The following is a 15,168-nucleotide window of genomic DNA, read 5'->3' as shown; positions in this document are numbered from 1 at the left end:
TCTAAGATCTCAATTTTGGGGACGAGAATGGAATCCCTTTGAAACAATTTGCATTTGCCCGCATAGACGAGATATGTAAAATAGACCGAAAGTTTTCGAGCTCCGAAGTCATTCCCCAGGGTCCCTAATCGCATATGACAGCTCAGTCTATTCGGCAGGTTCAGCGTCCGTCGGATGCCGATATGCATGACTAAGATCGACCCCACCATTAGCTTAAGTGGGCTGACCGACTAAGTACCGGTACCTGTGTGCACACACAAAATAATATGGCAAAGCAGGTACCCAAACAAACTCATGGGTCCCCGAAGTTTTCCCCCCCTCCTCTTGGATCTGCGTTCCCCTCCCTTTTTATTCTCTTCTCTTCCCTCTTTTCCTTTTCTATCCCCCATCCTTCTCCCTTTTTCTTGGTTAGTATTCATCAACATTATTTTCTTTACTGCAATTGTTGCTAATTCTCTCATTGCAGTCATTAATTCACACATACAAAATGGCTGCCCCCGCCCACAACTTCAAGGTCGCTGACATCGTATGTGTCCCATTCTCTGTCCTCATCGGAGGTCAACGTTGATCAATGTCTTGGATATCAACTAACTTCATGTTCTCCAGTCCCTGGCTGCCTTCGGTCGCCGGGAGATCGAGCTCTCCGAGGTTGAGATGCCCGGTCTCATGGCCATCCGTGAGAAGTACGGCGCTGACCAGCCCCTGGCTGGTGCCCGTATCGCCGGTTGTCTCCACATGAGTACGTTTCTTTACTAAAAACTCTACAAGAAGAATTGTACTGACCTCCTCTCCAGCCATCCAGACTGCCGTCCTCATCGAGACCCTCACCGCTCTCGGTGCTGAGGTCACCTGGACTTCCTGCAACATCTTCTCCACCCAGGACCACGCCGCTGCCGCCATTGCTGCTGCCGGTGTTCCCGTTTTCGCCTGGAAGGGTGAGACCGAGGAGGAGTACGAGTGGTGTCTCGAGCAGCAGCTCAAGGCCTTCAAGGATGGCAAGAAGCTCAACCTCATCCTCGATGACGGTGGTGACCTCACCTCCCTCGTCCACAAGAAGTTCCCCGAGATGCTCGAGGGCTGCTTCGGTGTCTCCGAGGAGACCACCACCGGTGTCCACCACCTGTACCGCATGCTGAAGGAGGGCACCCTCAAGGTCCCTGCCATCAACGTCAACGACTGTGTCACCAAGTCCAAGTTCGACAACCTTTACGGCTGCCGTGAGTCCCTCATCGACGGTATCAAGCGTGCCACCGATGTTATGATCGCCGGTAAGATCGGTGTCGTCGCCGGTTACGGTGATGTCGGTAAGGGTTGCGCCCAGGCCCTGCACTCCATGGGTGCCCGTGTCCTCGTCACTGAGATCGACCCCATCAACGCCCTCCAGGCCGCTGTCCAGGGTTTCGAGGTTGTCACTATGGATGAGGCTGCTGCCATCGGTCAGATCTTCGTCACCACCACCGGTTGCCGTGACATCTTGGTTGGCCGCCACTTCGAGGCTATGCGCAACGACGCCATCGTTTGCAACATTGGTCACTTCGATATTGAGATCGACGTTGCCTGGTTGAAGGCCAACGCTCAGTCCGTCCAGAACATCAAGCCCCAGGTCGACCGTTACCTCCTCAACGGCAAGCACATCATCCTCCTCGCTGAGGGTCGTCTTGTTAACCTCGGCTGTGCCACTGGCCACTCTTCCTTCGTCATGTCCTGCTCCTTCTCCAACCAGGTCCTTGCCCAGATCGCTCTGTACAAGGCTGAGGATGCCGTTTTCGGTGACAAGTACATTGAGTTTGGCAGCTCTGGCCGCAAGCCCGTTGGTGTCTACGTCCTCCCCAAGCAGCTCGATGAGCAGGTCGCTCGCTGCCACTTGGCCCACGTCAACGTCAAGCTGACTGAGCTTACCCCCGTCCAGGCTGAGTACCTCGGTCTCGAGGTCGCTGGCCCCTTCAAGGCCGAGATCTACCGCTACTAAGCGCAACGCAACCACACTTTTCTTAACCTCCTAAGAAAAAGCTTTTCCAATTGCGTCCGATATTCCATTTTCTTGAGATATAGACTTTCAACATGATTCGACGATGTTACGATTGGCATTCGGGATTCTTTATCAACTTAGAATCCCATTAGTGGTTGTCCTTCAACGGCATAAAAAGTGGCTTTCCACAAACCTGGGCTGTGTGCTTTTCTATTTTACTGGCGTGGGTTTGACCGGGATGGTCTTGCATTCAACACTGCGTACCGGATGGGTTTTTTTCTTGATACCAGAAATCGTGCTGCCTGAGCTGATGTAGCTGGCACACTTCATATTAAATGAAACATAATGATGCTGAGTGCAAAACTCTTGCTTTTCACGTCTTCCATGATTGTAGTTGTAGTCCTTCCTCACTTTCGTGTGAAGTAGATCGTTTCGTCATTGCCGGCAAGGTATTATCTGTTGCCATTTCTACCATTCGGGCTACAGGCCTACCCCTTTATTGTGTGGGCTCTGTCGTGCCTATGCGTCCATTGCCTTGGCGTGGTTTGGTAAACTTTCGATGTCTTTCAATGGACTATGGTCTGGGGTAGGGGGACAATTTTTTTGGATTCTGTCCTGGCATACAGATCCTTTTCTGGACACAACTGGAGCACAATTGGCGCTTTGAATGTAAAGGGAAAGGACCACATTTTTGATGTTATATTCTTTGATTGTAGTACTACCACTAATAGATACGTTGGCAATTTCACGATCATGATCCTGAGTGCCATGGGTTTCCGTCTCAACGAAATTGACATCACTCCTCAATAACAGCCATCTTCTCCTTGGCACTATACGCCTCTGCCGCCCGTCGTTCTGCGACAGTCACATAGCGACGGAATTCACGAGTCGGGACGCGATTCATGAACAGCTCATCAAGTTCCTCATATGTTCGGCGTCGGGTCTCAGGAACGAAGAAGAACGCGAGCACAGCAAAAATGAGCATAAAAGCACCAAACACAAAGCCGATTTTAGCCTTGAGGTCCCCATACCCCGGGTTAAATATGTAAGGAGCGACAAAAGACCACATTGTGTTAACGGCAGCGGAGATGGAGAGAGCGATAGCGAGAGTCTTGGTTCTCAGGACCGACGTAGGCACCTCGCCAGCAATGGTGTAGACGTTGGACCCAACTCCAGCATTGTAAAAGAAGTTGTACATCGTATAGAAGCCGACTGCTGCCAGAGTAGCTGCAGATGTGTTGACCGAGCCAGCAATACCCATACACAACAATAGCAGAGTAAGACCAATACATCCACCAAGGAACATGGGGCGTCGACCAAACATATCACAAATAAGAAAAGAGATGGTAGCTCCGGAAATTGAGAGAATCTGGGCCCCAATTTGGATCAAGAACGATTGACGGTCACTGATTCCAAGATACTGGTACATAAGGGCGCCGTAATTGGAAACGAAGCCAAGTCCAGACATAGGCTCAGCTAGGAAGACCAGAGTAGCGATCATAGTACGACGAAGGTTGGTTCCACGGAAGCATTCAGCATATGAAGCAGACATTTGTACCTCAGCCTCCTCCAATGTCAATTTGATTCGCTCTAGGTGGCCCTCCGCATCCTTCGGGTCCGAGTATAATCTCTGCAATGTGCTTCGTGCTTCAGAGAGCTTGCCCTTTCGGACTAGGTAAACTGGCGACTCAGGCATGAAGATCTGCCCAATCAATGCGACACCAGCAAAGCCCCATTGAGCACAGATTAGAGACTTCCATGCCCAAGCGCTATCCCAAGAGGATGTATAGTACGACATGATAGCGGAGACAAATGGTCCAATACATTGAGAGAGGTTGCAGAAGCCGATGACAGAAGCCCGAATGGCGAGTGGGGAAATATCCGCAACGTATGCCGTACAGATATTGAGAAACGCCCCGATAGCGATGAAATTCAGCATTTTACCACCGAAGAACATGCCGATCGAGGTCGTCGAGAACTCGATGCCGACTGATACTATATTGATGACAGCTGAGGCGAGGATGACTGGTTTGGCACCGATCTTATCTGCCATGTAAGAGGCAGCCCACGAGCCCAGAATAGCAGCTGCATTGGACCCCCGCTGAGGGCAGATTGCCACTTGGTGTCAATAAAGTACTGCCCGTCCTGAAGAGTGCCGAATCTCTTCTTGAAGTCTGGAATGCTGATAACGGAGCCAGAGGATTGATTCTCAAAGCCTCGAACAATCAAGGTCCAGAGCATGACTCCGATCCAGAAAAGAAGACGGGGATCTTTTCGGATAGTCTCCAGGTATCCTCGATTGTGTTCTTGTTGTTGTATTGCGCGACCCTGGATCTGCTTGTCTGTATCCAGCTCAGCCTGCAGACCCAGGCCGCGTTCAACATTTCCAATCTCATCGTGATGAGTGCTGGACTTCTCCATGATGAAGAAAGTAGGGCGGAATGATTGAGGTGCAAAGATAGGATTGCTGTGGAATGCCAGAACTATTTACCAATAAAGACGAGTCAAAGAGGGGGAATGATTGGCGTATTAAAGGGCGAGCATTATCTCGTGAATTCAAGACTGGCTGTTCCATTACAGACCAACAGTTGAAGCTTGCCAAGTAATTTTGGCTCGTGGTAAGCGCCATTTTGCGGGGTATCAGAGAACGTCGTGTCAATCGAGGCCGAACAAAGCAGGGCTCCTTTGTCTATTGGCGACCAAAATGACCTTTCGGGTTTTATAGAACCGAAATTGCTCGAGAGCTTTGAGCTTTTCTCCAATTTAAGCCAGCCACATGTCTTGGATTTAACATATAGTCCGTGATACGGGTCTCTCCACATCCCGATTCACTCTACTTGGACGCTGCAGACTGAGAATATGTAAAGATCACCTGCGTGCACCTGGGGGCACGAATTTAATTGGTGCTTTGGACGTCAAGGGACCCCTTTTCATCTAGTCAACGGCTTGACGTGCTACATTCTGAACCTCTTTCTTTCTTGTTTTGACGTAGATGTGCTTCGCCCAACCGAAACTCCTGTGCCAGGAATTTTCGGCACGTAGCCCATCTGCTACCTATTCCTATTAACGCTATTTATAAGATAATCTTTTCATTGTCATGTGCATCACTCGGCTTCCCTCCGTACGGCCTTGATGGTCTACAGGCTTCAATATAACCCCCAGATCTACTCATCTTACATCGATTAGACCGATTTGGGACCTGGCGCCCTTCTCTAATACGAAAGCCTTGTACCGCCTTGCATGGATTTGATCTGCTGAGTTTGGTATAGTTGCTTCAGGATGTAGATTCCCTGTCTCTCGGTTTTGGAGTCTTGTCCGTATAACTTCAATGCTGCTCTAGAGCGATAAATTAGGGTAGGAGTCATGCGGAATGTGGACACAATTCCCGGAAATTCAGTTAAAGAAAAAATAGCCTAAGTATATTTGTTCCCCATGGGGCAGGTCGCTTAAATTGCGTAATATTCATAGTTGTCATTTGTCTGATATTGCAACCTTAGCTCGACCCCGATATCTCTCTCCAATGTTGCAGATACGGTGCGGGGAAAGGACCCCAGCTCTATGTATAAGTTTCAAAACAGTGTGGTCAAGCTTATTTAGTATAAAGGCATCCTTTGGTTGATTTACTTACATGTTAAGGCAAGAAATATTCTGAGCATATTTGTTTTCCAATAATCCAACAAAGTTATCTTGTTATTCTCACCAAACATCATGGTGAATTTCCACTCAGTGATGGTGCTGGTTGGCATTGCAAATGCAGCGATGGTCTCCTCTGCTGTCACTCCAAAGTACTTGAACTGGACGACATTCAGTGCTACCGGAGTCAACCTTGGTGGATGGCTGGAGCAGGAGTCTACCATTGACACTACCTGGTGGGCTCAGTATTCTGGTGGAGCCGCAGATGAATGGAATCTCTGCGCTCATCTTGGTACTCAGTGTGGTCCTGTCCTTGAGCGCCGGTACGCGACTTGGATTACCACCTCCGACATTGATACTTTCGCGGCGGCGGGTATTAACGTCCTTCGAATCCCGACTACCTATGCTGCCTGGATCAAGGTCCCGGGCTCTCAGCTTTATACTGGGAATCAAAAGTCCTCCCTCAAAAATATAGCGAGCTACGCTATCAACAAGTACGGCATGCACATCATCATTGATATTCATTCTCTTCCTGGTGGTGTCAATGGAATGGCTTTCGGGGAAGCTGTGGGTCATTATGGCTGGTTTAACAACGCGACAGCCCTCAAATATTCTTTGGAGGCTGTTGATGCAGTCATCGCCTTCATTCAGAGCTCTCAGTTCCCTCAGTCTTTCACAATCGAGCCAATCAATGAGCCCGTCGATGTTGCTGATCTCTCACTTTTTGGGAGTACATATTGCCTCACTGATAGTGGTGCTCAATGGGTGCAAAGCTATATTCACCAAGTCATTTCTAAAGTTCAAGCTGTCAATTCTCGAATCCCTGTGATGTTCCAGGGCAGCTTCAAGGGAGAAGAGTATTGGTCCTCGAAATTCACCACGGGAACGAACTTGGTGTTTGACGTACACAATTACTACTTTGCGGGCCGTGCAGCCAGCTCAGCGAATCTGACGGAATACATTTGTGAGGATGCTGTCAGTGCCCCTGGTGATGGGAAATTCCCTGTTTTTATTGGAGAATGGGCTATTCAAGCAGAAATCGACAACACGTTCTCGAGTCGGGAACAGAACTTGCAGACTGGTCTTGCAGCATGGAAGAAGTACACTCAAGGCAGCTCCTACTGGACTGCTAAGTTCACTGGAAACGCGACTGTCAGTGGCGAAGGCACACAGGCAGACTACTGGAACTATGAAACTTTCATCAACTTGGGATACACTGGCTCCTCTACCAAAGCAGTGGCATGTTGAGTAAAGATATCATTATCAGCTACTATGGAGAGAAGGTGGTCTTTCATTGATATTCTAGGTAGCCAAGAAAGCGGTGGTTGAAGACCCTGGAATGTGAAAGATAGTTACCCGAATTAAGAGTAATTTGTTTTCTGAAGAATAAATCCTTGTTATCATACCGTAATGTTTTTACGAAATTCCTATCCATTCTTGGTAGCTTTGGCTTGAATAAAAAAAAAAAGTTTAACATATTTGCTAGCAGTGTATATCGTAAATGATCATATTCTAACATTTCAAGTAGGTCTTGCTTACCTGGAAATGGGGGCCCCAAACCAATGAGCCACTGAGTTTGAAATGTTCTTTCTTACCTTTCCAAATACGCAGGTGGACTCATTGATAGTTTCAATTCCTTGCATTGTGGCGTCTGCCAAGGCAGAATCCCTGGCCTCCATTAATGGCATCCGGGTTGCTCACGTTGTTTCTTAGTGACTTGTAGTCGATCGCGACTCAGAACTCCCCGATTGTTCGGCTTATCTAGCACCGAGCCGCCTCTGAAATTGAGGATTGCAAAAGCCCCAATCTCTACCAGCTCGATCGCTAAGAATTGCCAAGTAGTTCCAAACCTGGACCCTTGAACCCTTTGCGGGGCCCCCGCATAAGCTATCCACCCCCACCCCCACCCCCAACTCAAGCCCTGCTAGTTTCTATGCTACCCTTGACCGATATGTGATAACCCGAAAGGATCATGACAGTGAGCTAGTGGAGCCGAAAATGTGATCCCGACAGCCACAGCTTGAATGTCATTTCGGGGCAACGATTCCTAGTCGCCAAGGTAAGCATATAAACAGCCATGGTCCTACGCTTTTATGTTACCTGAAAGAGTTTTCGCCGATTTTCTAAAGCTGCTTACTTTTTCATATATAAGAGACATATGATGGTGGGGTATAAAGAGGTGTTTTCCATGTCCGCAGGGCAAGTGACAGACGCCACTCCCCCAGGGACTGTTACTTTGTCAGGTGAGAAGGCGACATCTGATCTGGAGTGACATTTTGCGTTTGGATAAAACTCACATAAGCCACTAGCACATCCATCACACGTAACAGAGCAGAGACACAGAGTCCATGGACAAGAACTACGATTGAGTCCTCAGCCTTCCTCTGACCCGCTTGATCCCCTCAATTGGACAGCATGGCGCAAGATAGCCGCATTAATATGCATGTCAATGTATGCCGCTGTCGGAAATTTCACATCGTCATCCATCGCCAGCGCCTTTCCGTTATATGTCACTCCGCTGGCTTTTGATCCCCCAGTCTCAATAGGAAGATTGACCCATCTGGTTGCGGTATGTCAAGAAAACTTCCAAGACTTACACTACGAGAGCTTGGCTAAGGCAACAGACAGGTCAACGTGCTTATGATGGGAGCAGCCAACATCTGGTGGGTACCACTGGCAAACACATTTGGTCGGCGGCCCATCATTCTCGGCAATATCCTTTTGCTGGTATTCTCGTCCATGTGGGCCGGCCTCGCGAATAATTTCGGTAGTCTATTGGCTGCTAGAGTCTTCATGGGAGTTGCTGTGGCGCCAGCGGATACAAGTAAGAGCCTCGTCCTAAATTCAATTTTGAAAAAAGAGACTGACCAACTCATCTTGGCAGTTGCACCAAATATAGTCGGGGAGATATTCTTTACACACCAACAAGGGAGAGCCATGGTATGTTTTGGGAAGTCTGAATAAGGCCGCGAAATGACCCTGCTAATATCTCCTTGTTCGCTGTCATCAGGGATGCTACACTGTCTGTATCGCGCTCGGTCCAATCATCGGAGGGATTGCGGGAGGATACATCGCAGGTAATCAGGGTCTGGCGTGGATTCATTGGGTAAATGTGATCCTGTCAGCCATCCTTTTCGTCGCGTGCGTGTTTCTTCTGCCGGAAAGCCTGTACAGCAGGGGGCCTCTAGCGACAACCACTGAGCAAATTACGGACGACGAAATGAGCAAGAATCATAACGATAAGGACTCTGAGCTCGTCGAGAATGTGCCATCTCACCCGGAAGAGTCTTTAGACCCTGGGCAACAATCAGCAAATTTCTCACGCCTGATGCGTTTATACACATTTCAAGGAGGTTCAACTTTCGTGCCAAACTTCCTAGCACCATGGAAGACCCTCAGGCTACCAGGCGTCTGGCTCGCCATGCTCTGGTATGCCGGGCTCGTGGGAGGTGTGGTAACTATCACAACGGTAGGACCAACGATTGTAGCGTCGCCGCCGTATCTATGGGGTAACAATGCAGGCCTTATCATGGTTGGAGGCATCGTCGGTTCTATAATGGGTTTTCTGGCAACCAATCTGGGCTCAGACCGCGTGGTAACTACTAAGAAAGTCTTAAGTGGCGCGCAGTTTGTGGAACCCGAGGCTCGCCTACCCATTGCGATTCCAGGTTTGCTTCTTGCGACGACGGGTTTGTGGACGTTTGGATTCTGCGCTCAACAATCTGGTCCACACATGTGGATTGGAATGGAGTTCGGGTTAGGAATGCTGTGCTTTGGCTTAGTGCAAGCGCCGTCTATTGGGTTTAATTATGTTTGTTTATCATTCCTCGCTGGCTATATGTACGTTTGCTGATACAGCTTTTCACCAGATTATCGACTCATATGGCCCCATTTCTGCGGATTGTTTTGTTGCGGTTACCTGCATGAGAGCGATCATCAGTTTTGCTTGGACTTTCTTTGCGGGTGAATGGGTCACGAAAGCGGGGGCTGCTACACCTTTTGGTACCTTTGGTGCTCTTATGGGGCTTTTCTCTCTACTAGTATTTCCCTTGTGGTTATGGGGGAAGAGATTGAGAATTGTTACCGCAAACTGGGTTCCGTCCTCATGGGATGGGTTTCAAGCTTGAAACTGCAGCATGAGGCTGGAAAGTAAACATCAATTTTAATTGTGACCTGTCAGACAACGGTACTAAAGCCAATAGGCAGATAGAAAAATTAAGACAGGTATCAAAATTTGATTGGAGCGGGCGCGTTACCTTATTTTATCCTTAGAAACATTAGGCAACTTAGCATATGGAGTGCCAGAGATTACTTGCTACTCATGTGATTTTCAACTAAACCACAATAAGGTTCAGTCAGGTTTCAGGTGAACGAATCAGAGCACCGGAAATATGTAGTGGATCCTTCTGCGCAGTAATTCCTGCTGAAGATACATTGGCTGCATAAGAGTGGACATGAGTATGGGTACGTTACGCATGAATTTGCCCCTCACTTGCACCACCTACGAACCTCTTCACCACCCGGAAACAACTATCTCTCCATGTTATTAACCTTCCACCTACCCCCGAACATTTAGAATTTAAAGACCGCCCAGATTCGTCATCCGTCAAAACCAAACCATGCCGTCCACCAAGCCAACAATTCTCCTCCTTGGCACATGTGATACCAAGCTCCCCGAGCTCCTCTACACAAAATCGCAACTCGAATCTCAAAAAAGTCATGTCCTATTAATGGACATCGGTCATACACCAACTTCTCACCCAGAAATAGATATTACGCAACATGATGTCCTCAACCCAGAGCTCGCTCGAAAGTCATCACTGGATTCACCCCGCAATACGGATCCACCCGAGGACCTCGATATGAGCGCCCTCCCTCGAGAAGCATACATCAAAACTCTCACTCCACTTGCTGTCCGCATGGTCACGACACTAACACCGTCCCTACATGGAATACTGGGAATAGGCGGCTCGTGCGGCACAGCGCTCGCAACAGCAGTAATGCGCGACGCAGTCCCAGTGGGGTTCCCAAAGTTAATGGTATCCACAATGGCATCCGGCGATGTGGGGCCATACATCGGGGAAACTGATATCAGTATGATGTACTCGGTTGTCGATATTGCGGGACGCAATCGAGTACTGGACAGGGTATTGGGGAATGCGGCTGCGGCTATTGTGGGGATGGGGTGGGGATACCTTAATCGACGAAAGACGACGGATGGAGGGAAAGTACGTATTGGCATAACTATGTTTGGGGTTACCACACCGGCTGCCACGATGGCGAAGGAACATTTGGAACTTTTGTTCCCAGGGACTTGTGAAATTTATATCTTTCATGCAACGGGGTCTGGTGGACGGGCGATGGAGAGACTTATTTCTGAGGGCCAGCTGGATGCTGTGCTTGATTTGACGACTACTGAGATCGCAGATGAAGTTGTTGGTGGGGTTTTGAGTGCTGGGCCTGGGAGGATACGTGCCGCGACCGCGCGGAATATACCGCGCGTTGTCAGTCTTGGGGCGTGTGACATGGTCAACTTTGGCACATTTGAAAGTGTTCCACCTTGTTTTCAGGAAGGGGGGTCGGGAGCTGGACGAGTGTTGCACCGGCATAATCCTACCGTCACGCTCATGAGGACTACAAAGGAGGAGTGTGAGAAGATATCGAAATTGATTGCGAAGAATTTGATGGGTGATGAAGGAGCCCGTCATGGCTCTGCTTCTAGGACAAAGGTTGTTTTCCCAGTTGGTGGACTCAGTATGCTTGATCTTCCTGATCAACCATTTTGGGATCCTAAGGCAGATGAAGTGCTTTTCTCGACATTGGAGAATGAACTTAAGGGGAGTGGGATTGAGGTGATTCGAGATAAGCGTGATGTCAATGACCCGGGATTCGCAACTACATTGGCTGAAATACTGCACGGCTTGATCGAAGAAAGCAGTATGCTGGGAGTCTAATTTCAACAAACAGCCGAGGTCCTGCAAAATGTTCTTAATCATGGAGCACAGAGAGCCCTGGAGCACGAGATGCGCCCTTCTTTCGGGACCAGAGTACTTGAATGTCCAGACTTTGAAAAGCTGGAGTGTTTTGATGTCCTATGTCCAACTGCACCGCATCGCCTTCTACATAATACCACCATTGGTAGATTATTTAAGGATCCAAGGCCACATCCATACATAATCAAAGACCCAAAGATTAGCTGGACATCTCATCAATAGTATCGCACAAGGCGCAGTATCCAATATTAGCTTCCATATTTTACCTAGAGAGAATATCACAAGCCCCACCGTCGACTCGATCATCATAGGATGGGCCACGATTCAGGTATGCACCTTGAGACCAAGTACTCCTGCAGTCGGTAGAGAGCGAATCCTGATAGGCGGATCACCTATACCTTGCGAAGCTGGAGCATGACACCAGGGTTCGTTATCGCACTCTACTATCTCTCCCTGGCTTTCAAGAGCTGTACCGAGTTCGAAGACTGGTCAAGCCTGATCTTGATCTCACGTGCTCTCTGCTCCATCCCTTGACTCGTGTCCAGTTCGGACAACACCTTGTCCCCGTCTACATTCGACCTAGGCATATCGCTCCAGCCAGCGCCGCCTGGGCCATGAAATATAAGAGCCAAGACGTTTCCCTTCCATATGGGTGTCCCGTCGGACGCCGTTAACATGACAACGGTGATTAGCAGTGCGACGACACAGCCAGCTGCTATGGAAGGAAGCGTGATCCAGATCCAGTGGACGTTCAGGCACGTTGCATAGTGAAATACCACTCCCTCGGCCGGTGCGCTGTAGTTCACGTTCCCCGTCTGGCGCAGCATTGTCGTCATGTGCGTGGCTACATGGGAGAGCTTGGCGGAGATGCTGTCAAAGTCGAGCTGGGAGTTGTTGTAGAGTAATATCGGACCACCATCACCGGACAGGGATGATAAAGGCTCAATGTTTTGCCGCACCTTGGGGCTATTACCGAAGCAACCATTCTGGATACAGCCAGCTGAGACGTTTCCGCTGAGGGCGCCTGCGACATAGAACCAATTGTCTTGGATCTCGACGCTCATCGTGTAGAGGCATCTGTGGACCAATAGTGATTGAGGGAACGGTGAATCGGGGCCGATGTCATTGTACTTGTTGCCGTCAAGCTGGAACAGGTCGTTGTCGACAACGTATGCAGCCCACCGGGGCGATGCGGAGGAAATGTTGTAGCCAATCTTGCGAAGTTCCCGAAGCTCCACATCATTGATACAATGGAGATCGAGAAGACCGAGGGTCGCCGTGAATTCGTCTCCTACTAGTAACTCCGGCGGCGGGCGCACCAGATCCTTCGTCGATAATGGGCTTTCCTCGATGACATTCTCCACTAGAACACCAGCCTCAACAGATGCGTTGTATGTGCGAGTGCAAAACCGCAGTTTGCAGTATGCAGATCCGTAGCCCCTGCAAGCCCACGTATTGTTGGTTGAGGCGTCCTCACAACCTTGCAAAGGGTCCAAGGTCAAAGGGCTGACCTTTGCTTGCGAGTACGTCGTCTCTCCCCAGACAATCTCGATCCCAAACATGATGTAGCTTGGCCACTGGGGATAAAGCGCAGTGTCCACGTGGAAGAGAAGCGATTCGTTTTGCATCGGAGTCCAGCTAACGTTCGTCAAATCGACGCCATCATATGAGGCTGTAGTGACGCGATCGGCCCAAACCACGCTCTGTTGATACGTTGCGTTGGCGCAGTCAACAACCGAGCTATTCTCCCCTCTGCAAGTCTTCATAACAGTTATGCTGCTAGAGATATCCTCACATGTCGAGCAGATGCCGGCGCTCGTGTAAGAAGTCGAGAAGGTACAGTTTCCTGTCGTACACCCAGTGCTGGCGAGAGGATCGGGACCGCCGACGAGGCCTGACAAGATGGCTTGTGCAATTTCCGGATCACCACTTTGAGCGGAGGACACACCACTCTTTCGAACAATGTAGTTCGTTCGTGGTATACTCGGAGCAACCCGGAGGTTTTCCAGCGGGACGCTGCAGTCGACATATGATGTTAGCTGCTGTATGAACGGCTCGAAGGCGAAAGAGGCGATGACGATAACTGCGCCAAGTGTGATCAACGGCTCTCGGATATGATTAGACCAGAGCCAGCGGAACGCTCCAGGGATATCCCCATGAGATAGGTCTGCAAGCCGAGATAGGTCAATAAGAGGCCGTTCAGATAAGAACCATGACCACTGCAACTGGGCAACGCAAGATCCGACGACATAGAGCGTGGCTGCCTTAATCACTCCCCCGTAGATGGCCAGCAATGTATTGACAGACACTCGAAAGGGCCATTGGGGAAGTGGCTTTCCCTGGTGAGGGTACATTGTAGCCACCATGGCTGCGAGGGCTGTAAGGAATGCCAAACATGCGAAGAGTTCCAGCTTCCACCCCGAGAATGAGGTCCGGCGCTTTCCTTGCTGAGGCCGCATTTTTTTGGTCAGACGAGATTCACCTGTAACGGGGGCGGCATGTCGAAGAGAGCTTTCAGTATCCGTAGGAGCCAGGGCATACGATTCAGGAGGTTCCACCGGATGGTAAAGTGGGCCGGTATCGTTGCGGCGGCTTGGGTCTTTGGCTCTCATAAGGGGCGGATGGGGGTCGCGTGAGAATAGTCGGGTTATCTCACTCAGAATGCATGATTTTACGAGGAGATAGGCGTCAGATTTATGGTCGCCGACTGACAGTGCGGCTCTTTCAGCCGCAGATAGTGCTGCTCAGATGGTCATGACCTTCTCTATCGATTCCGCGTCGGCGGCCAACGGATAGCAGGGATAATTGAATTATTGGACTGCATATAAGCTGCAGCTAATAATGACAGCCAATAAAGCCGGTAGGGAGTATCACCACATGTTCATCAATGTGTTCAGCTCGCTCTGCGCAGCTGCAATCATACCGTAGGTTGTAATCCAGGCTGGAATTTTATGCTGTGTGACTGAGCTATGTCTACATGCCAAGCGTGGGGGCGGAATCATCTGGGCTCTTGTTACAACATTTTGCTGGGTTGGTGTTGACTGGGTTAAATTTGGATCCCTACGAATCGTCAGGGCTGAAACTCCTCTTTGTCGGCGGCCGGTGGAGGACCAGTCGCTAACTTTTCGCATCCTCTCTGGAAAAACCCCCCCCGATAATAACCGTATGCTCTATGCAGGCACTATTCATAGTCACGAACATTGCCCCGCACAGTAAGCCACACGCGGTTGACTTTGTGACGATGTTGAGGCGAATACGGGAAGGTACATCGTGGCGTGATGCAGGAAGCCTGTAGGAGCGACCGCCTGTCGAGGACAGTTCCTTGGCAATGTTCCCCCTTAGAGCCTCCTTTCTCATTATTCCTTCACAGTCTATCATAGTCTACAGTAGCTAGATAGCATCCTCGGGTTGGTGAGCCTCGTCCGCAATATGCCTAACCCCACTCAGAAGGCATACTAATCTAAGTTAAAGATCTTCGTAGAGAACGTGTTTACCACAATTTCCAGATCAAGTTTTAGCAAAAGGAATGAAAGTGAGTAGTAAGAATACTATGTAGTAAAGCCTAAGTTGATT

General features: G+C 49.5%; 6 protein-coding genes across 6 annotated transcripts; 4 read left to right on the top strand and 2 right to left on the bottom strand.

Moving 5' to 3' along the window:
• Positions 1-266: 266 nt before the first annotated feature.
• N7503_004970 (adenosylhomocysteinase) lies at positions 267-1,969 on the top strand (the record flags this gene model as incomplete). The annotated part of the gene is made up of 4 exons (XM_057064517.1): positions 267-407; positions 467-526; positions 607-739; positions 795-1,969. 4 exons carry the CDS (start codon positions 267-269, stop codon positions 1,967-1,969), a joined length of 1,509 nt encoding a protein of 502 aa, XP_056922260.1.
• A 796-nt stretch (positions 1,970-2,765) lies between these two features.
• N7503_004969 (general substrate transporter) lies at positions 2,766-4,390 on the bottom strand (the record flags this gene model as incomplete). Its single annotated transcript, XM_057064516.1, has 2 exons — positions 2,766-4,015; positions 4,039-4,390. The coding sequence occupies 2 exons, from the start codon at positions 4,388-4,390 to the stop codon at positions 2,766-2,768; spliced, it is 1,602 nt and encodes a 533-aa protein (XP_056922259.1).
• Positions 4,391-5,677: 1,287 nt separating this feature from the next.
• Positions 5,678-6,850, top strand: N7503_004968 (uncharacterized protein; the record flags this gene model as incomplete). The annotated part of the gene is made up of 1 exon (XM_057064515.1): positions 5,678-6,850. The coding sequence occupies one exon, from the start codon at positions 5,678-5,680 to the stop codon at positions 6,848-6,850; it is 1,173 nt and encodes a 390-aa protein (XP_056922258.1).
• A 913-nt stretch (positions 6,851-7,763) lies between these two features.
• N7503_004967 (major facilitator superfamily domain-containing protein) lies at positions 7,764-9,729 on the top strand (the record flags this gene model as incomplete). Its single annotated transcript, XM_057064514.1, has 6 exons — positions 7,764-7,845; positions 7,912-8,171; positions 8,231-8,426; positions 8,487-8,542; positions 8,613-9,413; positions 9,472-9,729. 6 exons carry the CDS (start codon positions 7,764-7,766, stop codon positions 9,727-9,729), a joined length of 1,653 nt encoding a protein of 550 aa, XP_056922257.1.
• A 492-nt stretch (positions 9,730-10,221) lies between these two features.
• Positions 10,222-11,556, top strand: N7503_004966 (Tm-1-like ATP-binding domain-containing protein; the record flags this gene model as incomplete). The annotated part of the gene is made up of 1 exon (XM_057064513.1): positions 10,222-11,556. The coding sequence occupies one exon, from the start codon at positions 10,222-10,224 to the stop codon at positions 11,554-11,556; it is 1,335 nt and encodes a 444-aa protein (XP_056922256.1).
• Positions 11,557-12,038: 482 nt separating this feature from the next.
• Positions 12,039-14,207, bottom strand: N7503_004965 (DUF3176 domain-containing protein; the record flags this gene model as incomplete). Its single annotated transcript, XM_057064512.1, has 1 exon — positions 12,039-14,207. One exon carries the CDS (start codon positions 14,205-14,207, stop codon positions 12,039-12,041), a length of 2,169 nt encoding a protein of 722 aa, XP_056922255.1.
• Between the last annotated feature and the right edge of the window lie 961 nt (positions 14,208-15,168).

This window comes from Penicillium pulvis (assembly GCF_028828015.1).
Source record: "Penicillium pulvis strain IBT 33274 chromosome Unknown contig_23_segment0_segment0, whole genome shotgun sequence".
Lineage (NCBI taxonomy): Eukaryota > Fungi > Ascomycota > Eurotiomycetes > Eurotiales > Aspergillaceae > Penicillium > Penicillium pulvis.
This window is presented reverse-complemented; position numbering and strand designations above follow the sequence as displayed.